This window comes from Lethenteron reissneri, chromosome 64 (genome assembly GCF_015708825.2).
Source record: "Lethenteron reissneri isolate LAM-NWPU_2019-01 chromosome 64, ASM1570882v1, whole genome shotgun sequence".
NCBI classification, from domain to species: Eukaryota; Metazoa; Chordata; class Hyperoartia; order Petromyzontiformes; family Petromyzontidae; genus Lethenteron; species Lethenteron reissneri.
Window position 1 is genome coordinate 4,575,910 of NC_083842.1, and position 26,573 is coordinate 4,602,482.

Sequence of the window (26,573 nt, forward strand, 5' to 3'; positions counted from 1 at the left end):
CTCGCTCTCTCTCATCATCATCACGGTGGCCAGGAGATGTTGACTACCTCGCCTGGTCTACAGGAGGTCGTGGGTTCCATCTCGACTCTGACGATGCCTGCTGCTGTATATTTGGAGTTTGTGTGTCTCTCGCTCTCTCTCATCATCATCACGGTGGCCAGGAGATGTTGACTACCTCGCCTGGTCTACAGGAGGTCGTGGGTTCCATCTCGACTCTGACGATGCCTGCTGCTGTATATTTGGAGTTTGTGTGTCTCTCGCTCTCTCTCATCATCATCACGGTGGCCAGGAGATGTTGACTACCTCGCCTGGTCTACAGGAGGTCGTGGGTTCCATCTCGACTCTGACGATGCCTGCTGCTGTATATTTGGAGTTTGTGTGTCTCTCTCGCTCTCTCTCATCATCATCACGGTGGCTAGGAGATGTTAACTACCTCGCCTGGTATACAGAAGGTCGTGGGCTTGATCCCAACCCTGACGCCTGCTGCTGCTGTAGATTTGGAGTTTGCGTGTCTCTCTCCCCGTGGTCGTGTGGATTTTTCTCTGGGTCTTTCTAAATGTTTTAGAAACATGCTTTTACAGTATATTTGGCTGCCGCTATGAATTTCCACACTTTGTTGAGCTATCATATGTGGCAAAGTCACTCTGAAAAAAAAGCTCTCTAGCTCAGTGGGCCTTACCTGGTAAAAGAAAAAGTTTAATTTCGAATATGAAACGTGTCTTCCTTTCAGTCCACACAGCCAGACAGCAGCCACTCCCGCTCCATTGAGGGCATTTTAATAAAATAATACGGTAACATACAAATTACACGCATGCATATAACATTGCTCATAGAGACACGTGCATGGTTACATCTTGACACACCGACGCCTGTAGCGGCTGCAGCAGTCGGCGCCTGCAGGCCCCACACCTCAAGCCTTGCAGGCAGCATTAGCATCATCATCATCATAAGCAGCGTGCTTACACTCACGGATGACCAGAGGTCATCTTGCTAGGCCACTGTCCTTCACGTCCAAGGCTCGCGGGCCACTGGGTGGCCGCTGGTGGACCTTTAGTGCGGCCCCCCCAGCAATACACAAAGAGTGAAAACAGCCCCCCATCATCATCATCGTGCTGCTGTCAAACCCAGCCCGATGGGTTCAAATGTGTGGCGGCCCTCACCACACCGGTGATGTCTTATCGGCGAAAGTGGCCCCCCCCGCCCGCCGCCTCTGAAAACACCGCGCTAGGAGGACTGAGGTGAGAGCAAGGCTGAGCCTTCCCTGCTAGCTCCCCACTGGCTCAGCATGAAGTGAGGCCCAGGATTCAATGTCGCCTTGAGGAGGTTATCACAGTGTCCAGGGTGCTGCAAAAGAAACGTTAACACTGACATTGGACTATCGTTTTTTTAATGGGAAAATAACGGATAATGGGCCTTAACGTGATAATTAATGCATGTCAGTAGCTTCAAAAAGTCAAAGCGTCTCCCATCGTTGTCAACACGTTGCCTGGAATCTTCTCCGGGTGGTCTCCAGAGCCCGGAGGCAGCACATTTCTCGCGGCGTTGTTTCAAATTCTCGAAGGTGGTTAACATCTTTTTGAAGCACCCTGTCCATCTCCCCTCTCGCCACCGTCTCCGCTCCCCCCTCCGCTCAGTTTTCCTCCGGGACCAGGCCGCGGTATCGTCTACGTCTGACTCAGCGCGCAGCGGCGGTGGGGGGGGGGGGGGGTGCCTTCCCCCCCCAACGACCCGCTCCCATGGTGCATTGCAGCGGCCTTGGCGTCCCAAAAGTTCATGCTTCGTGACCCGACTGATATCATTTTTTTGCTGCCGGTGTGTGGGTGTGGGGGGGGGGAACGCGCGAATATTGCCTCGTAGAAACTCCGCGATCCGTGGCCATTGACGGTGCGACTCGTGCGCGTAAGGAACGCTCCTTGAAAAAAAGTGATGTGAATTTTAACTCGAAAAATAGTCACCCCCGCGCCGAGCGTGGGTGATCCACGCATTCTCACCTCCGATTGGCGCGGTTGGCTACGTACGGTGCGAAAGAAGTTCGACGTAGACACACAGCTTCGTGCCGCACGCGTTTCGTGAACCTCGGTCGGGAGGGAGGGGGGAGCGATTGACCGCTCCCGCTTCTGCGAAGTCTTACTCGAGACGCGCAGAGGGAATGACATCGGTTACAAAGTGCATATCTTCCATGATTCCTCCCGGCGAGATGGTGGGTGGCGTTCGCGACGACGCGGCTTAAGCGGTCGCGCGACCGCCCATCGTGGCAGAGAAGTTCGCGGTTCGAATCCAGCGGCCGCCCCTGGTTATTACTGCGGTGTGTGTAATGATCCCTTGACGTCACGTGCAAGAGCAGGGCCGCCGTGTGTCGGCGTCACGGTGCAAATTTGCCAAATTGGGAAGAAAAAAAATCGCAGCGCAAATTGCTCGATTGAGATCGCGCATGCGTTACACACACACACGCAGCGCGGCGATTATCGCCACCGGCTGCTGGCGGCAGGCTCACGCCTCCCCGCCCCCCCTAGACGGCGCTCTCGCGAACGAGACTCATCCGGTTCTCGCCCGGGGTTAACAAAAATAAAAACATCTCAGCTTGTGAGCGTCACTCGAAACATTTTCTTTTAAAACAAAAAGAACCGTGGAGCCCCGTACGCGGCAGGGTCGACGGCGGCGGCAACGGCCCTTGGACGCTTCCCCCTCGACGGCGGCTGACACGTCGCACCGCCGCCGCTCAACGCTGCCACTGCTGCTGCGGCGGCGGCAGTGGGCGGACGTACGGACGTACGGACGCTTCTCCCTCCAGGCGCGGCCCAAGTTCGCTGCAGGGCGACTCTCCGGCTTCACGACGAATTTTCGCCTTCTTGTACCTCCGGCAGGTCGGGGGCCACCGCGATGGCATCTCCGCTGTTCTGCTTCCTGCGCGCGGACGCACGAGCGGACGCACGAGCGTCAGTGACACAGCCTACGCACCGCCCGGTAGCGGCGGCGCTGACGCGGCGTCTGAAGAGAAGCCGCTGCGTGCGACGTTGACGGCCGAGGCTGAAGCGGAGTGGCCACCGACCGCGGCTCCGTGGGCGTTGGCAGCCGGACAGAACTGTCACGTGTGTTTGTACGTATGGCGTTTTTGAACTTCATTCTTGCGCGCATTTTTTTTCTCGTTGTTTATCTGTTCATTTTTATTTACTTGCTGGGCAGTGGGATTTTGTGGTTATATTATCTGTGCACAGAACTGTATAATTGACGTGCGGCGTTGTGGGATGCAATTGCATGAATGACGTTCTATAAAATACAATTATTATTGTACGTAGCAAACCGTGCTTATCGGAGTTTTCAACCGAGACGATTTAAAAGTGTGTATAGCTCCAAGTTGGAAGGAAGAACGTTCCAGACGGCTGCAGAAGCGCATCTGAAAGCACGCGGATGCAGTGTATGAGTCCATGGGTCTCCGTGTGACGAGTCTATGGGTTTCTGTGTGAGTCCATGGGTCTCCGTGTGACGAGTCTATGGGTTTCTGTGTGAGTCCATGGGTCTCCGTGTGACGAGTCTATGGGTTTCTGTGTGAGTCCATGGGTCTCCGTGTGACGAGTCTATGGGTTTCTGTGTGAGTCCATGGGTCTCCATGTGACGAGTCTATGGGTTTCTGTGTGAGTCCATGGGTCTCCGTGTGACGAGTCTATGGGTTTCTGTGTGAGTCCATGGGTCTCCGTGTGACGAGTCTATGGGTTTCTGTGTGAGTCCATGGGTCTCCGTGTGACGAGTCTATGGGTTTCTGTGTGAGTCCATGGGTCTCCGTGTGACGAGTCTATGGGTTTCTGTATGAGTCTATGGGTCTCCGTGTGACGAGTCTATGGGTTTCTGTGTGAGTCTATGGGTCTCCGTGTGACGAGTCTATGGGTTTCTGTATGAGTCTATGGGTCTCTGTGTATGTACGGTATGTTGAACTTCTTTCGCACCGTATGTAGCCAAACGTGCTTATCGGAGGTGCGGGGGAAGGACAACAAACTAAACACAACAAGCGGTTCTAAAGAAATTCGTTTTCAATCTCGGGGACCAGGACCCAAATCTTCCAAGTTGTGTGTGGAGTGGTAAGTAGCGGATAGCGCTACGAACCTGGCGACCCGAGTTCGATTCCCACGCACGGCCACCAACACCACAGTGACGATTATCTGAACCGGTCCTGGGCCTCCCCTAGGTCGACACAGCCTCAAATGAGTACCTGGTGCGGTGCGTCGACATCGCCGCCCCACCCCCTTGTGTGCCTTCGTAGGTGCTCGCGAACAGCACTTGCCCGAAAAGCCCATTAAGGCTATACGGGGGATCTTTGTCTTTGTTGCGCACGCGTGTGCATCGCAGCCGGAGCAAAGGAGGGGGGGCGGGGGGGAGAGGGCTGTAAACCGCGAGTTGGACGCACGGCTCAACGGCGTGCGCCGCTCTGTCGCCCGCCACGGTTACCTTAGAGATGGGTGCAGTTTGTGAAATGATAGTTGGCGGTCCCTGTCGGCATGCAGACAAGAGATGCAGAGCAAGGAAGAGGAAAGGGAGAGAGTGTACACGTGGCGGAGTTATAACACAACGGGGAAGATGGCGCCGGTGGCGGCAGAGCGCGAGGTCGTGACATCTGAAGCTATGGCCCCTCGCCTTCCTCCGCCAACCCCTCCTCCGTTGGCTTCCCACCATCACCAGCGGGGTCGGCTGCCCGCACCGCAACCATCGCTCTTCTCTCGGCTGTCACCGTATCTCTGTTGGCCCCTGCCCGGGTTCGATTCCCGACTCTGTGTGGAGTTTGTGCCCCCCCCCCCCCCCCCCCACTCTCTCTCTCCGCCCGTTCTGGCATCCGAACAAACATCCCAATGCTGAATACTGACCCGCAAATCACTCCGTTGGGATTGTACGCATGTGTGCATGATGAGCTTATTTCGCACCGTACGTACCCAACCGTGCTAATCGGAGATGCGGGGGGAAGGACAACTAACTAGGCACAAAAATGAGTTCTAAAGAAATGAGTTCGTCAATCTCGATGGTGATGTCAAAGTGGCTTCCTAATATCGGAAGGCACAGCATTCCAGACGGCCGCAGAGGGACATCCGAAAGCGCCGTGATGCGGCGACCACCGTCTTTGTTAGATGGCTGGCAGCCAAAAGCCGCTGCAGCAGCAGCAGCAGCAGCAGCCAGCAGCAGCAGCAGCCAGCAGCAGCAGCAGCAGCAGCAGCAGCAGCAGCTGCTGCTGCTGCTGCTGCTGCTGCTGCTGCTGCGAGGATGACCGCAGAGCGGCAACATCGCCCCCCTACCTCGTGCGAAAGACTTGGCAGGACCCCTCCTCAATAACAAGTTGACAATCTGAATCATTCTCTGTCTCTCTCTCTCTCTGCCTGCGAAAAACGCGGAGCAAACTCTAAACGGTTAGGTTTTTGACTCGGAGCGTGGCCTCGTGCTGATCCACAACAGCGGAAGGGGAGCAGGCTGCAAAAATGGACAAACAGCAAAAGCGCCGATGCATGAAATGTGGCTGAAAGCGACCGGAGGAGCACAGGCAGGCGAAGAGGGGAAGGTGTGAGTGTGGCTGCCGGGACTTGCAACGCTAGGCCCGAGTCCTGGGCCGGCTCCGGCCGTGAAACGGCTACCCGTCACGAAGGCGGCCGGGCCGTGCCGGGATGTGGCGCTAGCCACGCCGACCCTTCGAGCGTCGCGCCCGCCCCTAATAGGTGCTCGCAAACAGCCCCGACAGTTTGCAGTAGGTTCCCGTGTGCGTTTCAAGTCTACAGGGGGCGTCGTTGGCGCGGGGGGGGGGGGGGGGCGGGGTGGTGGGGGGGGGTTACCCCCGACTCACATGAGCAGGTTTCCCGGAGCCGACATGCTGCGCTCCTCCTTGCGGCTGCTCGACTCGAAGGGGTTGCTGAAGGAGCGCTTGCGCAGCATCTGCTTGGCCATGATCTGCGCGGAAGAGGGGGCGAGACAAACGGAGGCGACCGGCCGACCGGGCCGAGTTTCTGGGTCACCGGTCGCCGCCGTTTCGCTCGAGAGAATCCTCGCCGACGCAGCGGCGACGGTGGGAGCCGGGGGGGCGGCAGAAGCAGCGAGCGTTGTGCTCAGAACGCCCGGCGTGGCTTACCAGCGTCGCCAGGCTGACGACGTGACGCACCGAGTCCCGCACCTCGTCGCACGTCACCTCCACGGGGGCGCAGTGCAGTGGGGGCAGCGGGTCCGTGCCGCCCTGGGTCACCCAGCCGTGACACTGCGGGGGCAAACAATGGTCGCCCGTGCGGCAGCCCTAGCGGGCCGACGAGTCTGCGCCTCCGATTGGCGCGCGCTGAGCTACGTACGGTGCGAAACAAGTTCCACGCGCCACCCTCCAGGCCTACGCAACGGCCCGGGCCCCACGCCCTCCTGCCGCACCTTCTACGTCACGGCGACTGGTTTGTTTATTTATTGAGAAATGCGGCGGGGGAACGTTGCCGCGCCGTCGCACCTTCATCTGGGGCACCGTGATGCGGCTCTCCGGCCGCTTGTCCAGCATGGCCAGCAGCAGCACCTTGAGCGGCTCACCGATTGCGGGCCTGCCGGGGCACAGCGGACCAGGCAGTCAATAATCAAATGTTAAGAAGCGAGCCAAGCCGGCGTCGCCCTCCGGCTTTTCCGCTTTTCCGGTAAACGAATGCCACGTGGTGAGGTCGCACTCAAAGTGCCCGCCGCGAATGAACTTCGGTGGCACCGGTGGCACCTCGCCGGTCTCACCATCAGGTCCGCGGACGGACAAGGACGGCGATCGTCCGCGCCGACTGCACCGCCCGCCCCTGGCGAGCCGGGGGCCTACGGTCGCAGCCACTCGACTCCCGCTCACGTTGGGACGAGGGCAGTTTCCCGAGGTTTTGTTTTTAGCGCGGCGGCGATCCGCCGACCCTCGGTTCGTTTGCGCAAGTGGCCTGGCGGCGCTGGGGGTGGTTGGGGGGCGGGGCGAGGGATGTCGCAGAGCCCCCCGGCGGGGAAACACCACGGCAACATCGCCCGACCCCAACGTCTCTCCGTCTCGTCGCGCCGACCTTCAACGCGGACACGCGACCTCCTCTCGGGGGGGTCTTCTCTTCTGCCACCCCCCCCCCCCCCGTGCAGCTGGGCGATTCAAAACGACAACAACAAAACTCACTGCTCGGGGAAGGTGACGGCTTGCGTCTTGATCTGGTTGTGCAGGGCGAGGATGTGCTCGTCCCTGAACGGGCACTGGGGAGGACGCAGAGAGGGGGGGACGCAGAGAGGGGGGGATGCAGAGAGGGGGGGACGCAGAGAGGGGGGGACGCAGAGAGGGGGGGACGCAGAGAGGGGGGGGCACGCGCACGGAGCGAGCGGTGAGAGGAACACGTCCGGTGACGCCACAGAGACAACTATCTCCCCCGCCGCCTGCAACGGGCTGTTCGGGGGGCAAGTGGTGGAGCGTGCGTGGACGGGTGCGTCTGTGCGTGCGCTCGTCCCCGCGTGCGCACTCACGATTCCGAACACGAAGCAGTGCAAAGTCACTCCCATGGCCCACACGTCCAGTGCCTGCACAGGGGGGGGAAGTGGTCAGTCTTCCAAGTGGTGAGGGGGTGGTGAGGGGGTGGTGGTGAGGGGGGGGGGTGGTGCGTGACGCGCACCTTCCCGGTGAAGCGCGTGCGCGCGTGCGTCAGCGTCTCGGGGGCGCAGAACGCCGGCGTGCCGGCCGAGCCGCAGAGGACGGCGTCGTCGCCGTGGAAGCGGTCGCTCACGCCGAAGTCCGAGATCTTGATGTGGTCGTCGTCGCCCAGCAGGAGGTTGGACGGCTTCACGTCACGGTGCACGATGCCCTGGTGGTGCACTGGGGGGGCCGGGCGTTGGGCGGTGAACGCCGTGTTTCAGTTTCATGTGTGAGGTGTAACCCTCGATTTAAAGCTTTCGTGACTGCAGGGATTCATCTTCTTGGTTCTTTCGGTAAAGTCACGTAGAAGGTAAATTATAAAATAATAAAAATAAAACAATAAAATAATTGTCACGACGTTTCGGCCACAACGCTACGAAAGACAGCGTCATCAGACGCTGTCTTTCCGACAGACCTGTTCTTCACCTGAGGACGGCTGCTTGCGTTGTGGCCGAAACGTCGTGATAATTATTTTATTATGTTTTATTTTTATTATTTTATTATTTCCCTTCTACGTGACTTTACCGAAAGAACCCAGAAGGTGTAACCCTGTGAGCCATGCGGCTCTTGACTTGGGTGCAACCGCAACAAACAAAAACGTGAACAAGAAAACATCTCAAAGTGACGACGCGCAAACAGAAACATCCAGGAAATAGCAGCAAAGTCTTCCAGACAAAAGCCACCGCGTTTCAACGCTGCGTGCACAAATCCCAGTGGGATGCAAGTCGAACAATAACAACCGTAAGACAATGTAGATTAAAGTTATCAGACTAACATAGTGGCCGGACCAGCGTGGCCACAGCAAGCAGCAGCACAGCTAGCGACGCACACGCTCCGACATTACGAAGCCACAATAGAGGTGGTTTTTGTTTTTTTCTTTCGGTTAGATCACATTAGTCAACGCACGATTTTGGCCAATCACGCGCGAGCGCGACGCGGGGTGTGCGTGCGTGCGTGTGTGTGCGTGTGTGTGCGTGTGTGTGCGTGTGTGTGCGTGCGTACGGTATTCGATCCCCATGAGGATGTCGCGGAAGTACTGGCGAGACTGCTCCTCCGAGAAGGGGCACTCAGAGGGAACCTCCATCACGGGCCTGAGCGCACGCACAGACACACAGACACGCACAGACACACAGACGCAAAGATCCCCCGTGTAGCCTGTAACAGACTGTTGGGGCAAGTGCTGTTAGCGAGCAGCACCTACGAAGGCCGACAAGGCGGTGCACGAGGTGGTGGGTGGCCAGCACCATGCCCGACCGCCTTTGTCTCCCCAGTGCTGATGTTTACACACTGCACGAGATACTCATTCGATTGATGCTGAGTCGACCTAGGGGAGGCCCAGGACTAGTTAAGATAAACGTCACTGTGGTGTTGGCCGTGAGCGGGAATCGAACTTGGATCGCCGGGTTCGTAGCGCAGCGCGCTAACCACTACACCACCGCTCCCCACGCAGAGATACACACACACACACAAAGACAAAGCCTAAGCAGACTGTAGGGGCAAGTGCTTTTAGCGAGCACCTATGAAGGCTGGAACGGTACACGATGGGGTGGGTGGCCAACACCACGCCCGGCCGCCTTTGTCTCCCGAATGGTAATGCTCACACACCACACCAGATACTCATTTGAGGCTGAGTCGACCTAGCGGAGGCCCAGGACCGGTTCAGATAATCGTCACTGGTGGTGTTGGTCGTGAGCGGGAATCGAACTCGGGTCGCCGGGTTCGTAGCGCAGCGTAGCGATAACCGCAACATCACCGCTCCCCACACACGCACAGACACACTGACACTCACACACAGACACACGAACGACGGGGCGTTGCAAGAAGTGGTGGACACTCACCCCCTGCGCACCAGCTCGAATACTGCGGCAAGAGGGGGGGGGGGAGAGAGACACAAGAATCACGACGTCAGAGTCTAGCGGGGACACGTGGAGGGGACCGGAGTGAAACTCCCCCCCCCGCTCGTCCCGTCCCTTCAACTCCCTCGTCCAACACCCGTGCGTGGACATGTGCCGGCACGCAACACAACACGATCCGATTCTAATCGAATGTACGAAGTTATACGCAGAGCTCCTTCGCTCAAGGCTCCCTGATGGCGCCGCTTTCAAGACGGTGACGGAGACAGGGGAGTGGTTTGGGATGGCAGGGGCGATGCTACGGGGATTGAGGAGTGAGCGACAGCGAAGGAGAGGGGTTTGGGGATCACGAACGGGGTAGGGGGAGGGACGGGGAGGAGTGGAGGGGCGAGGGAAGGGAAGGGAGGTGGCCACAGAGGCTTTCGCCACCAATATGGAGGTTTCTGTCGGGTTAGATCGCGTGAACATAATAATGTGTCACTATGAGACCTCCTTTACCAGTGGCAAAATATAGTGATAGTTTTTACCCTTTAAACTGGTTTTTGTACCAGTTTAAAGGGTAAAAACCTATCACAATAATAATGTGACGTTAAACCCACCGCCATCCGACACGGCCGACCCGAAACATTTGACACGTAACCAAAACGTGCCAATTCGTTACGAGTGTAATGTCGGACTCCGGAAACAATAACTTCACACTGCACGACTCACCGAGCACATAACGGCAACGCTGACCTTCAAGCTCGACGTCGCTAACTGCCTGGATAGCTGGGCCTACTAATACAGCGGTGGCGACGCCGGGCGGTGACGAAGCCGACGTGTTAAACCAGTCGGTGAGGTTCATGTCTCGTAAAACAAACCGCGCCAATTCGTCATGAGCACAAACATTTCGCCAGTAATTACAACCAGCATCGTCAGGCGACGGCCAGAGTTGTGGAGTACAGGCAGTCCTCGACTTAAGATGGAGATGCGTTACGACGACCCCATCATCGCAAGTCAAAAATATCGCAAGTCGAAGATGGCCTAGCCTGCCCAGGAGTCTTAAAGAATGGTGACAATTTAGCAAAACAGAGCAATTTACAGTACCGTACTGTATAAACTATTTACTGTGTGTATTTGGTAATTACAATACTGTATTGCACAGTAAAATGTCAAGTAAAAACCAGGGTAATTTTTAGCCTACCTATATGAACTGCAATTTAATAGAAAGTTTTTTCAGGAAACAATCCTATCTGCTATAAAAACTTTAACATGCATTGAACGTATCGTATCGTGGTAACCCTAAAATTAAATCGCTAAAGCTACGTATCATACATGCATTGAACGCAGTGGCGGCTCCTGCAAAATCTCTCAGGGGGGGCAAATGTCTGGATGATTGATAAGGATAAGGTCCACCCATGCAATGAATAAATTAACAGCTTAAGCATGTAAAGGCAACTTCACTTCTTTAATATTAATGCAAAATAAAGTGACTCTTACAATACATCTTGTTTGTTTATATACTCACTATTAAAACAAACCACTCAAGTTTATTTTATTAAAGATTCCACTAGGTAGCGATAAATTATATTGTTGGATGAAACGTGCTTACGTATGATGACGTTAGCACGTATGATGACGTAAGCACGTTAGGGCTTGCCCTTCCGGAAGCCATAGAGAATGCATTGGAGCGCCCCCGTTCGAAAAAAAACATCTTTCAATGTAAGTCTATGGGGCCACTCGGGGCGATTCTCAGCCGGAGTGAAATCGCCCCAAAAGAGGCGGTACTCCACAGAACGTGACATGACGCTGATTGGACTATATCCAGAGGCTGCACAGTGACGGCTAGCGTGACTGTGGTTGAATGACATTGGTGGTGCGTCGCCCAATCGCCCTAATGAAGAAACCGCCCCTGATTGAACGTATCGTAACGTATCATATTGTACTGTACTCACCAAGATTTGTACCTCGTATGCCGCTGCGTTTGCCTGCCGCGCGAAATTTTTAATATTTTACAATTTTGTCTTATCGCTATCACCACCGTAAGATCGAAATATCGTAAGTCGCACCATCGTAACATGGGGACTACCTGTCTTCCTCTTCCCCCTGTTCCGGTCTTAAACATCCCAATTTCTGAAAACGCTCCCACGTATTGCTCGACTGAAGCCTTGGCAGGACCCTCCTGGATCGCAATCGTGAGACTCGGTGGGGCCCTGCGCTCCTCCGCACGTTGAAGATGCTTTCAGCCGCGAATTAACGGGCGTTTTTTATGTTCGCGTGGAAGTAAACCCACGACGCGGGTAATCGGGGCCGCTTACCCATGTACAAGTTGTCTTCGCCGGCGTCATCCATCACCTGCGCACGCACACAAAAAAAGACAAAGATCCCCCGTATAGCCTTCAAAGGCTGTTGGGCAAGTGCTGTTAGCGAGCACCTACAAAGGCCGACTCGGCACACGACGGGGTGGATGGCCAGCACCACGCTCGGCCGCCTTTGTCTCCCCCAGTGGCGATGTTATTACACACCGTACCAGGTACTCATTTGAGGCCGAGTGGACTTAGGGGAGGCCCAGAAACCGGTGCAGATAATCGTCACCGGGTGTTGGCCGTGAGAGGGAATTGAACCCGGGTCACCGGGTTCGTAGCGCAGCGCGCTAACCATGACACTACCGCTCCCCTGACACCCACAGTGTGGACGATTACCCGGTGCTACATATGTAGGGGTGTTACGGGAGGGCGAACAAACACACAAGAGGTGGTTATGCCCGCACGCGGAAGGATGCTTACATCCACGTCCACATCGGTTAGCCCTGGGGGGCTGTAACGGCGCTGTGATCCCCCACGGCCCCACCTCTCGGGGGGGAGTTGCTATATAAGGCGGTGAGCCGGTGGGCTCAGGGTTCAGCTTAAACCAGTGAAGAGAGAAGACCGGCTAGATAGGCCCTGGGACTCCCCTGGATCGCTGTCCTTCTAAGGACCGACCAGGGCAAGCCAGTGGCGTGGCCCCGAGAGCCCAGAGCCGATGTTCATGTAAGAGCCGGTCTGGTGACTCAGGGTGCCGTGATCCTAGCTTGGCCAGAGCTGGATCAGCTAACCTCCCCTAGCTCTCGAGTGGAGGACCTGGGAGTAGGCTAGCCGGTTAGAGTTACTGGGGTCTCCCTGTTAGACGGGTGAAGGGGCCGTTACCCCTTCGAGTATTGTATACATTGGCCTGTGCAGAAGTGAACGTTATAATAAATAAGTGTGCCTCCGACTACGTCGTCTACGTCTCATTGAACCTACTACACATATATCGGAATGCCGATCGTTTCCTCCGCGGGTACGAGAGCCAATGATCGTTTCCGTGCGGCGCAACAATTCTCCGGCTGGGAGTGGCGATCGCATCGATTATCGGCCAATCAATGAGTTGTTACATCAAGCGTCACACATGGCAATCATCGCGTGCTCCCCATCGCCCCCCCCCCCCACCCCCGGCCTACAGCGAAAACTTAAGAGGACCTCGCTGAAAAAGTGCCATGAGACTCGGCGAGGCCTGGCTGAGTGAACGAGCGGCGTAGTAAGTGCGACCGTGAGTGTGCGCGCACAAGACATGCGCGTTTAGTTTGTTGTTGGCTACGTATGGTGCGAAATAAGTTCAACATACGTAGATATATCCATAATAGAGGTGTTTTTGTTGGTTTGGATCGTATAAATGTGCCGTTAATCCCGCCGCCACCACTACCACCCGACACAGCCAATTTAGTCAAGTTTGCCACGTAAACAAAACGTTACTAGTTCAGCACCACACCGGTTGTGTGTTGGAGAGTAAAGCCACTGCAACATTTACCGTGACGCCTCGCCGGCGATTACAACAACCAGCATCAGGCGACGGCCAGAGCCTACGTGTTAAATACACGTACATACACGTGCGTGTGTGTGCATGTGTGCGTGCGTGCGTGTGTGTGTGCGCACGTGTGTGTGTGTGCGCGTGTGTGCATGCGTGTGTGTGCACGTGTGTGCGTGCACGTGTGTGCGTGCACGTGTGTGCGTGCACGTATGTGTGCGTGTGTGTGTGTGTGTACGTGTGTGTGTGTGCGTGTGTGTGTGCGTGTGTGTGTGCGTGTGCACGTGTGTGTGCGTGTGTGTGTGTGTGCGTGTATGCGTGCGTGTGTGTGTGCGTGCACGTGTGTGTGTGCGTGCACGTGTGTGTGTGCGTGTGTGTGTGTGTGCGTGTGTGTGTGTGTGCGTGTGTGTGCGTGTGTGCATGCGTGTGCATCTGTGCGTGTGTGTGCGTGTGTGTGTGCGCGCGTGTGTGTGCGTGTGTGTGTGCGTGCACGTGTGTGTGCGTGTGTGTGCGTGTGTGTGTGCGTGTGCGCGCGTGTGTGTGTGTGCGTGTATGTGTGCGTGCGTGTGTGTGTGTGCGTGTGTGTGTGCGTGCGTGTGTGTGCGTGTGTGTGTGCGCGTGTGTGCGTGCGTTACCTCGACTAGCCGCACCACGTTGGGATGGTCCAGCTTTCTCAGGATGGCGATCTCCTGGTAGACCCGGTCCAGGGGGCTCCGGGCCGTCGTCGCCGTCGTCGCCGCCGCCGCCGCTCCGGCCGCCCTGCCGCGTGGGGGAGGCCGACCTTGTGGGGAAACGACACGTGGGGCACAAAGACAAAGATTCCCCCCGCCGCCGTACAGCCTCGCCGGCAGCACGGGGCAAGTGCTGCCGGCGGGGGTGGCCGGCAGCACTTTGTCTCCCATCATCCGCAGTTCCGCTGTTTTTATGGACAAGCCTCAGCGAACGGGGGGCGGGGGTCAGAGATATTCGAGCGGCAACACATCAGTGAACTCGGGCCGCCGGGTTCGCAGCACTGCTGGGTGCTAACCGCCGCCGCTCCCCGCGCTGCCGCACGAAGGCCCACGCACGGACGCGGTGCTCCTGGGGGTTGGAAGCTTTGGCCCACACGCAACACGTGAGATCGTCCGAACAGTGGGATCTTTCGGGAGCTGCACGGGGATATGACGACGCCGGGAAAGTGACGTCCCTTCGACGTCATCGGGTTCGCAATGTTCCCGCCACCACCGGTGGCGTGATGCGGCATCGAGGTGGCGAGCGCACAGGGTAAATCGCTAGGTGACGCGACCGATGGTATAATCCGAACGATGTGCGTGTGTGTGCGTGGGGAGCGGTGGTGTAGAGATTAGCGAGGTACTCATTTGAGGCTGAATCGACCTAGGGGAGGTGCAGGACAAGTTCAGATAATCGGCCGCGAGCGGAAATCGAACTCGGGTCGACTCAGCCTCGTGCGGTGTATAAACATCGCTGCTAGGGAGACAAAGGCGGCCGGGCGTGGTGCTGGCCACCCGCCCCCTCGTGTGCCGTTCCTGCCTTCATCGCTGCTACTCGCTAACGGCACTTGCCCCAACAGTCTGTGAAGGCTACACGGGGAATCTGTGTCTTTGTTAGCGCGTGTTTGCGCAGTGTGCGCGCGATCGCAGCAAACGCAACTCACGCGGGAAGCCGGCTTGCTTCACCAGGCGCTTCTTGGACATCACCTTCATGGCCTGGAAAAGACCGACCCTCGGTGTCAGCGGATTCCTAAGCCCGCCCGCCCGCCCAACCACCACCGCCACCGCCGCCTCCTCTGGCAGCAGCAGCGGCAACGGCAGGAATGGGTCCTTCACAGTCAGTCCACGGGGGGGGGAGGGGGTCAAAGTGTGGGTAACGCCCGCAGCGTCCAACAGACCAAATCGTCGTCGCAGAGATTTCCTCGTGGCGACGACACGGCCCCCCGAGCGGTGTGGCTTCGAGCCCAGTGGCCACCCTGGTTAATACCCACGCGCCGCGGCGGATGTCGGCAACCCGGCGAGCGAGCGGCTTTTGCCGAGCGTGAAAAATTCCGAGACGGGAAAATGTACCCAGTTACTCGGCAGGACCCTCCTGAGCAACACCAAAAACGTCTTGAGACTCGTCCGAGGCTCTCTTGTGGTGCGCACGGTTTGTGAAATGTCACGAGGCTCACAATAATCCCGCTAAATTTCGATTTAAAGCTTTCGTGACTTCTTTCGGTAAAGTCACGTAGAAGGGAAATAATAAAATAATAAGAATAAAACATAATAAAATGCAATTCTCACGACGTGAGAAAAGACAGCGTCTTTCCGACAGACCTGTTCTTCACCTGAGGACGGCTGCTTGCGTTGTGGCCGAAACGTCGTGAGAATTCTATTTTATTATGTTTTATTTTTATTATTTTATTATTTCCCTTCTATGTGACTTTACCGAAAGAACCAAGAAGATGAATCTCGCTGTCTCCTGTGAAGGTGACCCAGACAAAACGGCCGGTACGGTAGCAGGCAAGCTACGTGGGAACGGTGTACCAGGGTTGGATGAAACTTGTTGACAACCCTGCCGCGTCCAACGGACCAAATCGTCGTTGAGTTCCACGTAGCGAACATTTGAGTGATAACGATTCAATTTTGACTGAAAACTTTCGCGGCTGCGGGAATTCGTGTCCTTTGGTTTCCTTCGGTGAAGTCACGTGTATGGAAAAATGCGAATGAAGTGAATAAAAAACAGAATGCAAACATATTGAAAGAATCAAAACCACGACGTTTCGATCGCAGAAACTGATGGCGGCCGCTTGTGTAGTGATCGAAGCGTCGTGGCTTTTATTTATTTATTTTTTATTCACTTTATTATTATTTTTCTATCTACGTGACTTTAGCGAAAGAACCAAAGAGTATGATGCCGATTCAATCGTACGGCCATTGAGAGAGAATAGTTTCAAATGGGTCTCGCGTCATTCACGTAATTCACTGCCGGGCAAACGACGACGACAACGACGACAACAACAACGATGGCGACGACAATAACAAATGATGACAACAACAACAACGATGACAATAACAATAACAACGACAACAACAATGGTGACAACAACAACGACAACAATGGCGACAACAACAACGATGAAGACAACAACAATGGCGACAACAACAACGACAACAACAATGGCGACAACAACAACGATGAAGACAACAACAACAATGGCGACAACAACAACGACCACGACGACAACAACGATGACGACAACAACGACAACAATAACGACGACGACGACCGTCGTGGTGTTGACGTCACGTACGTAGTGGACGTTGTCCTCCTGGTTGTACGCCAGCCGGACCACTCCGTAGGACCCCTGCAGACAAACACTCCGTCACCGCCACGCACGCAGACCCCCGAGGGAGTGGAGGGCGTGAATTCGGACCCGGCCATCACTATGATGTATAGAGTCGGAACCGTGACGCATAGCGGCGTGTCGTTTGACATACTCGCCGCGTGAGCGTCCTTTGTGCAAACCGCGTCTCCCACAATCGCCGGGGGAGCCACAGGCGACAAGCGTGAAGGCAGCAGCAGCAGCCACGCGGGCGACACGCCGGGGAGCTACCGAAACATTGCCCGAGATTGGCGGTCCTCTACACGTCAAGATGTTTTCTCCGGCCGCAACGAACGAGTGTTTATCGTGCGCGCGGCGGGAAACCCGAGCGCCTGGAGACAGCCGCACGCGTGCGAGGGGGCCACGCTCGATCCCGTTAGAAGGGAGTTCCACAACAGCCCCTGGATCGCTGCAGGCCACGGCACGTGCAGCAGCAGCAGCGTAGCCAGCCACCACGTTGGCCACTGATGCGAAATAATCCGGAGCTCAAACCTGATTTGAAGCTTTCGTGACTCCTCTGTGTGTCGCTCTCTGTGTGTGTCTCTCTCTGTGTGTCTCTGTGTTGTGTGTCTCTGTGTTGTGTGTCTCTGTGTCGTGTCTTTCTCTGTGTGTCTCTCTGTGTGTCTGTGTTGTGTGTCTCTCTCTGTGTGTCTGTGTTGTGTGTCTCTCTGTGTGTCTCTGTGTTGTCTCTCTCTGTGTGTCTGTGTTTTGTCTCTCTCTGTGTGTCTCTGTGTGTCTCTCTCTGTGTGTCTGTGTTGTGTGTCTCTCTTTGTGTGTCTTTGTGTTGTGTGTCTCTCTCTGTGTGTCTGTGTTGTGTGTCTCTCTCTGTGTGTCTGTGTTGTGTGTCTCTCTGTGTGTCTGTGTTGTGTGTCTCTCTCTGTGTGTCTGTGTTGTGTGTCTCTCTCTGTGTGTCTGTGTTGTGTGTCTCTCTCTGTGTGTCAGTGCTGTGTGTCTCTCTCTGTGTCTCTGTGTTGTCTCTCTCTGCTTGTGTGTCTGTCTGTGTGTCTCCGTGTCTGTGTTGTGTCTCTCTCTCAAATTTAGTTCTACCTGATGACAGTTGCTTGTGTAGTAATCCTACGTGACTTTACCGAAAGAACCAAAGAGTGATTCCTGCAGTCACGAAAGCTTCAGATCAAATCCGGAACTCATTTATTGGGCTGTGGCAACCCGCAGAAGCAGCAGCAGCACGGGTTTCCAGCGACGCTCCGTGAAAGAGGGAAACCGTGAGCTTCTGAAAAAAAAAATGAATTTCTGACGAAGCCCGTGACACGCACGGCAAAACGTCGGACATCGCGTCGACCTCGAGGCGAGGGTAAAGTCACGGGCGGCGTGAACTTACCTTTCCAATCTCGCCCAGCACCTTGTACTGGTTTAGCTGAATGCAGTCCTGCACGCACACACGCACACAGAAAGATCCCCCGTGTAGCCTTTCACAGACTCATGGGGCGAGCGTTGTTAGCGAGCGGCAGCGCCTGTGGAGGCCGACACGGCACACGAGGGGATGGGTGGCCAACACCACGCCCGGCCGCCTTTGTCTCCCCAGTGCCGATGTTTTTACACACCGCGCCAGGTACTCATTTGAGGCTGAGTGGACTTAGGGGAGGCCCAGGGCCGGTGTGGAGACTCGCCACTGATATTCGTCGCGACGAGCGGGAACTGAACTCGGGTCCGCCGGGTGTGTAGGTGGCGGTGGCGTCGACCACGAGGCTAACCGCCCTCCGCAGTCGCTTCGGACTAATCGCACGCTCGCTGCTGTCGGAACCACATCCACACGGATTGTCACTCGCATTCCACGCATTCGGACAGGGACGTGCGTGTGCGTCTGATCATTCGGACAGGTGCCTGCGTGTGCGTCTGATCATTCGTATTCTCTGGGTCAGAAGCTGGGCTCTCCCCCACACCCCCCCCCCCCCCCCCAGTGTCCACGCTACGTCCCGTGAAGTTTAAATTTCGCCGATTTCGAATTAAATAGATTTTAGAGATTTTTGTTTTAATGACCCCAACCTTCGGGGTGCATCTTTCCTTTCCGGAGCCTCTCTGGCCCGGTCCACACCCGGGCGATTCCGGCACGCAACAGAATCGCCGTCGAGCAATTCGGCGGAGGAGCATCGCTGCCGGCCGACAGCGCGAAATTCGAGACCTCGTCCCACTCACGAACCCGGTCGCGGAGGCGATTGGGGGGTGGGGGGGGGGGTTGACCGTCTCTCTCTCTCTCACCTGCAGGTCCGTGACGGACACGCGGTGAGACTGCACCGTGTGCCGGCGGCCCGGCCGCGAGGAGCCACCGGGCGAGACGCCGGCTGCGGGGCCACCCGCGGAGCGGCCGAGCCCCGGGCGACGGGACGAGGGGCTGGGAGACGGAGCGGGAGACGCGACGGGCGCCGAGGAGGAGCAGGCCGCGCCGTCGGCGCTCCCGCCGGCGCACGCCTTGTCGGCGGGCGCCGTTCCGCCCCGGAGCGCCAACGCCGCCAGGGGCTCCGCGAGCTCCCCCACTCCCGCGCTGGCTCCCGCGCTGGCTCCCGCGCTGGCTCCCGCGCTGGCTCCCGCGCTGGCTCCCGCGCTGGCCCCAGGCTGTGGCGCTTCCATGGCGCCGGCTGCCTGCACGGCATGAGAGGGCGAGCGAGGCATCAGGGCGAGCGTCAGGGCGAGCGTCAGGGCGAGCGTCAGGGCGAGCGTCAGGGCGAGCGAGGCGTGAGAGGGCGCGTGGTGAGCGAGGCGTCAGGGCGACACTACACACTAGCGCTGTACTCGTGACGAATTGGCCACGTTCTGTTTACGTGACAACCCCCTCACTAGTTGGCCGTGTTGGGTGGTGGCGGGTTTAAACGACACATTTATATATTCACGCGATCTAACCAAAAAAACCCTCTACTATGGATGATATTGATCGCGAAAGCCTCCAACGTGTTAAAGTGAGGGTCTCATATCGCGACGCGGTGGTAGTAGTTGCCTTCCTGATGAACGCGGCGTAATAGGAAAAAAAAACATCGCGTGATAATAAATAATCAATAATATAGTGGGCAGAGCACAGTCGGCGATAACACGCTGCAATGCGTTCACAGGCCGAACAGAGACCGAGGTTTGCGCGCGGGTAGCAGCATCTGTAAAGCATCCAGCAGCATCCCGATGCCTCGTGCGACGACGACGACAATGCTACGCCGGGGCAGCCATACAAGCCGCTCGTTCCCGCTCGCGCGATCGTGTTGTGTCCAAATCCGCAATCCGCGTCACGACAAAACTGTGTTCCCACGTAGATTCGTCGCGTGAAATATATATTTCAAATTCGCGTCGTGAAAACCCTCGCGTTACGGGAGGACGGGCCGCACCTCCACCTGCGTCGGTGACTGAGGCGGCAAACGAAAACGAAACTACAAAATTATTTTTTACGTCACCAGGTAAGGGCCCACTAAGCCACGCAGCTCATGTTCAGAAGCGAGCCGGCCACCACAAATGATAGCCCAACAAAGTGGCTAATTATCACGTGGACACTTACAGCAGTCAAATACTCTGAATGCGTGACGTGGATTCTAAATGTGGAGGGAAAAAGCGGCGACCATGACGCGGAAAGACACGCAAACTCCAAATATACAGCAGCAGCAGGCATCGTCAGAGTCGGGGATCAAACCAACGACCTCCTGTATACCAGGCGAGGTAGTTAACATCTCCTGGCCACCGTGATGTTGATGAGAGACGCAGACTCCAAATATACAGCAGCCGGCATCGTCAGGGTCGGGATCGAACCCACGACCTCCTGTACACCAGGCGAGGTAGTTAACATCTCCTAGCCACCGTGATGATGATGATGATGCGGCCGCAGTGCCGGCTGCTTTGGGGTTTTGCCTGCAGCGACGGTTCTCTACGCGGATCCCCCCTGGCAATCGTCTCGAGAGAGAGAGAAAAAACAAAACCCGCCATCCAATATTGATGCCGCATTGTGCGGGGAGGCCCGGGGGGACGCCGTGGGGGACGTGAAAGCCACGGCGCTCGAGGGCGAGCTTCCCTCGGGGGGTTCCCGTCGGTGCTCGATCTTGCGCCTACAAACACGACGCATCCACAGTGAATTTTCATTTTCTGCTGCTGCTGATGCAGCTCAAACGAGCGCCGACGCATCGTTGCTCGTATCCCCGTCTGCAGCCCCGCAGAGCCGGCGCTGGGAAATTCCACGTTCACGTGGCGGGTGGCGAGGTGGCGGGGCGAGTTTCACCGCAGAACAAAAAAGCTGTTGACATCCCCGTTAAAGCGGCGCTCGTTTCATCGAACCTCCGAGCGGAGGCGACGATTGGGGCCCGGGTCGACCCGGGGGTTTCCGCTCGCTCGGCCGCTGAGCAGACACCCCTCTGACACGTTCGCTGGAGCGACACAACAGGAACGTCGGGAACGTCTGCGTGCATCTCTCCCTGTCGAGCTCACGGCGGGCTCGCAGGAGACGCGCGGGGCACTCATTTGTATTCAGCAGCGGACGCTGCTGCATGCGCGCACGCGTGGCTCAGCGTGCGCGGCTCAGCATGCCCGCGTGCTCTCCCTTGCCGTTTAGAGTCGCGTGGATCAACGGTGGTGCGAGCGGATCGCGAATGGCAAGGTGGCGAGTTCGAACCCCGGTCCGGGAACGGTTGACTCGGGCGATCATCCCTCTCTCCGCTTTGTGCGGAGGTAAAAAACGGTGGTGGTTGGCTTTTTTATGGAGGCTTTTGCCCCCGCCAGCTATGAAAAATTTAAAATTCCAGCGAGAGCTCCGTATGGAAGATAAGAAATGACTTCCACCGTCAATAAGAACCGGAATTTGTGGAAATCTTATCATCTTAATATAATGCAGATATAGCGCCTTGTCTAAGGCGCTTTACACGGAATTAACAACGGCACAACGCATGAATGTAACGGTGGTGGATGAAGTGAATAAAGTAAATAAAAGGAAGCAATGCGGGCGAATCTGGGATGACTCGTCAATTCGGTGAGGGCGAAGCTGATGACAGTGAATGATGACGAGTGGGTTGAACGAACGTGGTTAATGAGTGACAGCCGCGTCATGAGAATGTGGAGAGGAAACAGTCACAGTGGTGGTGGTGGTTACAAGGGGGGAGATTAAGGGGTGGGGGTCGTGGGGTGAGCTCAGGAACAAGAAGTGAGCTCTGAGTGGGGAGCGGAAACTTTAGCGGGCGAAGGCGACCGCCTAACGTGGAGGGGGAAGTCTGTTCCAGTGAAGGGGCTGCTCGAGACGGAAAAGATTGGGAACGCAGAGGGCGACAAGGCCCCGCGTTGGGACGACACAAGCGGAGCGAGACCACGGAGGGATTTGTCGAGCAGGTTGAGGAATTCGAACGGGCGGTGGGAGGGCTCGCAAGTAGCAGGGATTCGTGACGGCGCGTACGGACACGCGCTAAAGAGCGGCGTGCTGGTACCGCAACGGGAGATTGTGCGTGAATTCACCGGTGAGATTAGTACAGTATCAGCATTGGGGATTACAGCATTTCAACATCGGGAGCTGAGGGATTTAGACAATCCGTAGGAGAGTTACGGTAACCGAGGGCCGCATTAACCATGGAGGGTTTCAGCGTCTCAGCGACACCGGTGACCCTAAACGTAGAGGTCCGTGTAGCTTAAGGGGCCCTGGACCCATGAACTGAAAGTGTTTTGCCAAACATCAGTTTGAATGCTTTTACGAAAGCTCATCATTCTCACTCCTCCACGGCTAAAAATCATTGTAAATCGGTCAATATACTTAATTATTTCCGACGATGGCGATAGAATTGATACACGCGGCTTGCCCAGCATGCAGTCATTATTCTCCGGGCTGTGGATACGGAAACGACGTGGCAAAGCGACATCACAAAACGAGCCGTCGCGACGGCGCTGCCAGCGTCCGATAGGTCACGGAAAGAATAACGTCCGAAATTTTTTGCTTAAGTAAAAAAAACGATGAAAATAATGATCTGAAAAATCCAGGAATCAGCATTCTGCGGAATCTGACACTCAACCCCAGAGCGGCGCTTTGCGACCGGTGTGCTCCCTGGGCAGACTTGGCAATACCACCGCAGCAGTGTCCCGGCGCGGGTGGCGCTGCCAGCGCAAGGCGTCTCTCGCAATCGCAGTCAGTTCTCCTGCACGACGGCGCGTGGCTTTCACGACGCGGAATGCGGATTGGGACACAACGCGATCGCGCGAGCGGGAACTAGCGGCTTGTACGGCTGCCCCGGCATCGTCGTCACACGAGCCATCGGGATGCTGCTGGATGGTTTACAGATGCTGCTACCCGCGCGCAAACCTCGGTCTCTGTTCGGCCTGTGTATGCATCGCGCGTGTTATCGCCAACTGTGCTCCGCCCACTATATTATTGATGATTTATTAGAACGCGATTTTTTTTCTTTCCCATAACGCGGCGTTCTTCAGGAACGCAACTTCTACCACCGCCACGCTGTCCTCAAGCCGAGGCAGAGAAACTCTCCCTCCGTGCCGTTCAGTGGCCGATCCCCCCCCCCACCTCCCCGCTACTACCGCCCACCCCCCATCTTCCACCCTCCCGTCTCCATTGTTCGCGCACTCGCAGAACGATGATCGGCAGGTGACGGCCGCAGTCGGCACCCCCGTTCTGTTTAGTTCGGTGCAGTGAGAGCGGTTTCCGTCGAGTGAAAATCGGTCGGAGCTAAAATGCGCCGCGCCAGAGGCCTGCCACGATCGTCTCCCCGCCTTGCCGACTCGAAATCGAGGGGAGTTCCCTTCTCACGGCAACGTGGAATTTCCACCGCCGGCTCTGCGGGCGGGGCCACGCGCCGGGGGAGACGTTCATTTGAGGAGCCGTGAAGCCACCTTGGACCCCTTGGAGACGCGGCCGTGTGCTGTGCCCAGCCACAGTCCGGTCACGGCGCCAGGCCGGTACCCGCCACGCCACGGGAGGCTTCGGGGGAAGCCGGCCACCTTAGGACGATTAAGTTGAAGCGTTCGCGCTCGGAGGCTCAGAGTTCCCTGAATAGCACGTCCAGTGCCACTGAATTAGGATCGACCTCTCTCCCTAGCGTATGGCAAGTGCATGCGAATCACGCGTCCCAGTTTAAGCCTGCGAGCCGTGCCGCAGCTCCATGAGCAGCGCGACTTATACCGCTCAGTCCCGCGGCTGTTCGCAACGTGGTTCGTGGGTCTGGTTCGGGTGGCCGCAGTCACGCCGTGGGTTGTCCTTAATTCTCCACCTGTGATGAGGAGGTGAGCGCGGCGACCTGTGGCTGTGTGGGGCCCACGGGGTCGCTGTGTTTGCGTTCACAGCAGTGACTGCACACACGCTCACAAGTGCCAGCTAACACACCCCCCCCCCCCCCCCCAGCATGGCCCGGTATCATGCGGTGAGTTGCACAAACCAACTCAAGTACATTCCCCGATGCCCCTGCTAAATTCAGTGTCAATAACAGGAGATTCTATTTTGCTGCGTTTGACGCAACTGAGGACACAGGACGTAAGGCAACCACCCGGCACTACCGGTACCACGGAGAGCAACCACACGGCAATACCGGTACCACGGAGAGCAACCACCCAGCACTACCGGTACCACGGAGAGCAACCACCCAGCACTACCGGTACCACAGACAGCAACCACCCAGCACTACCGGTACCACGGAGAGCAACCACCCATCACTACCGGTACCACGGAGAGCAACCACCCAGCACTACCGGTACCACAGACAGCAACCACCCAGCACTACCGGTACCACGGAGAGCAACCACAGAGCACTACCGGTACCACGGAGAGCAACCACCCAGCACTACCGGTACCACGGAGAGCAACCACCCAGCACTACCGGTACCACGGAGAGCAACCACCCAGCACTACCGGTACCACGGACAGCAACCACCCAGCACTACCGGTACCACAGACAGCAACCACCCAGCACTACCGGTACCACGGAGAGCAACCACCCAGCACTACCGGTACCACGGAGAGCAACCACCCAGCACTACCGGTACCACGGACAGCAACCACCCAGCACTACCGGTACCACAGACAGCAACCACCCAGCACTACCGGTACCACGGAGAGCAACCACCCATCACTACCGGTACCACGGAGAGCAACCACCCAGCACTACCGGTACCACAGACAGCAACCACCCAGCACTACCGGTACCACGGAGAGCAACCACCCAGCACTACCGGTACCACGGAGAGCAACCACCCAGCACTACCGGTACCACGGACAGCAACCACCCAGCACTACCGGTACCACAGACAGCAACCACCCAGCACTACCGGTACCACGGAGAGCAACCACCCAGCACTACCGGTACCACGGAGAGCAACCACCCAGCACTACCGGTACCACGGACAGCAACCACCCAGCACTACCGGTACCACAGACAGCAACCACCCAGCACTACCGGTACCACGGAGAGCAACCACCCATCACTACCGGTACCACGGAGAGCAACCACCCAGCACTACCGGTACCACAGACAGCAACCACCCAGCACTACCGGTACCACGGAGAGCAACCACCCAGCACTACCGGTACCACGGAGAGCAACCACCCAGCACTACCGGTACCACGGACAGCAACCACCCAGCACTACCGGTACCACAGACAGCAACCACCCAGCACTACCGGTACCACGGAGAGCAACCACCCATCACTACCGGTACCACGGAGAGCAACCACCCAGCACTACCGGTACCACAGACAGCAACCACCCAGCACTACCGGTACCACGGAGAGCAACCACAGAGCACTACCGGTACCACGGAGAGCAACCACCCAGCACTACCGGTACCACGGAGAGCAACCACCCAGCACTACCGGTACCACGGAGAGCAACCACCCAGCACTACCGGTACCACGGACAGCAACCACCCAGCATTACCGGTACCACGGAGAGCAACCACCCAGCACTACCGGTACCACGGAGAGCAACCACCCAGCACTACCGGTACCACGGAGAGCAACCACCCAGCACTACCGGTACCACGGAGAGCAACCACCCAGCATTACCGGTACCACGGAGAGCAACCACCCAGCACTACCGGTACCACGGACAGCAACCACCCAGCATTACCGGTACCACGGAGAGCAACCACACGGCACCATCGGCACACAGCGCCTCTCTCTGCACCTTCCGTGTCGGCTTGCGCGGCTCTCTCGCTGCTCTCCTCCGTGTCTCCTCGTCTGTCGCGCAGCTTCCCTGTCTCTTGCGTCTCTCTCTCCGACTCTCTCCCCGTCTCTCCCCGTCTCTCTCCCCCTGTCTCTCTCTCGGTCTCTCTCCCCCCCCCCCGACTCTCCTCGTCTTTCTCCGACTCTCTCCACCTCTCCCCGTCTCTCTAACTCTCTCCGTCTCTGCCTCTTTCTCCCGTCTCAGACCGCTTCCGGCCACGTGACTGGCGGATCAGCCCGGGGGAGGAGGGGGCCCCCACTGTCCCCGCCCCCACCCAGTCCCCGCCCACCCCCCCAACCAATCCGTCAACACCCACCCCACCCACCCCGTCCCCCCTCTTCCCACCCCGTCCCTGATTGGTCGACACCGATGTTTGGTGGGCCTCGCGCGTGGCGTCACCCCGCGTCCGGCTGCTCCACCACCACCACCACGTGCGCGTTTGTGTCGTTGGCGCGGCGAGAAACAGGCGCCGGGGGAGACAAAGGCGGCCGCGGGTGGTTGTTGGCACACGGCCGATGGCTCGCGTGCCGTGTGCGCAAGGAATGTGGTGGTTTGTGTCGGAAGTGTGGTGGTCCGTTTGGCGAGTGAATTGTTGTGCAGGGCATGTGGTGTGTGTGTGATGTGGAGGGCATGTGGTGTGTGTCATGTGGTGTGTGATGTGGTGTGGAGGGCATGTGGGGTGTGTGTGTGATGGAGGGCATGTGGTGTGTGTGGTGTGCAGGGCATGTGGTGTGATGTGCAAGGCATGGTGTGTGTGTGATGTGGTGTGGAGGGCATGTGGTGTGTAGTGTACAGGGCAGATT

The 26,573-nt window shown here is 57.2% G+C and overlaps 1 protein-coding gene across 4 annotated transcripts; it reads right to left on the reverse strand.

Moving 5' to 3' along the window:
• Positions 1-766: 766 nt before the first annotated feature.
• On the reverse strand, positions 767-25,881 carry LOC133359074 (calcium/calmodulin-dependent protein kinase kinase 1-like). Of its 4 annotated transcripts, none has more exons than XM_061577455.1 (17): positions 25,732-25,881; positions 18,863-19,243; positions 17,985-18,032; positions 16,574-16,627; positions 14,942-14,993; positions 13,923-14,068; positions 11,784-11,820; positions 9,472-9,493; positions 8,636-8,724; positions 7,614-7,813; positions 7,468-7,521; positions 7,130-7,203; positions 6,455-6,542; positions 6,098-6,220; positions 5,816-5,919; positions 4,441-4,482; positions 767-2,904 (listed from the first exon to the last, which is right to left on the reverse strand). In XM_061577455.1, exons 2-17 carry the CDS (start codon positions 19,229-19,231, stop codon positions 2,829-2,831), a joined length of 1,578 nt encoding a protein of 525 aa, XP_061433439.1. In that variant the 5' UTR covers positions 19,232-19,243; positions 25,732-25,881; the 3' UTR covers positions 767-2,828. The 4 variants fall into 4 exon arrangements, with proteins under 4 accessions (XP_061433439.1, XP_061433441.1, XP_061433440.1 ...); XM_061577457.1 differs by having other exon boundaries at positions 18,863-19,239; positions 25,732-25,861; XM_061577456.1 differs by lacking the exon at positions 25,732-25,881 and adding an exon at positions 20,906-21,024.
• Between the last annotated feature and the right edge of the window lie 692 nt (positions 25,882-26,573).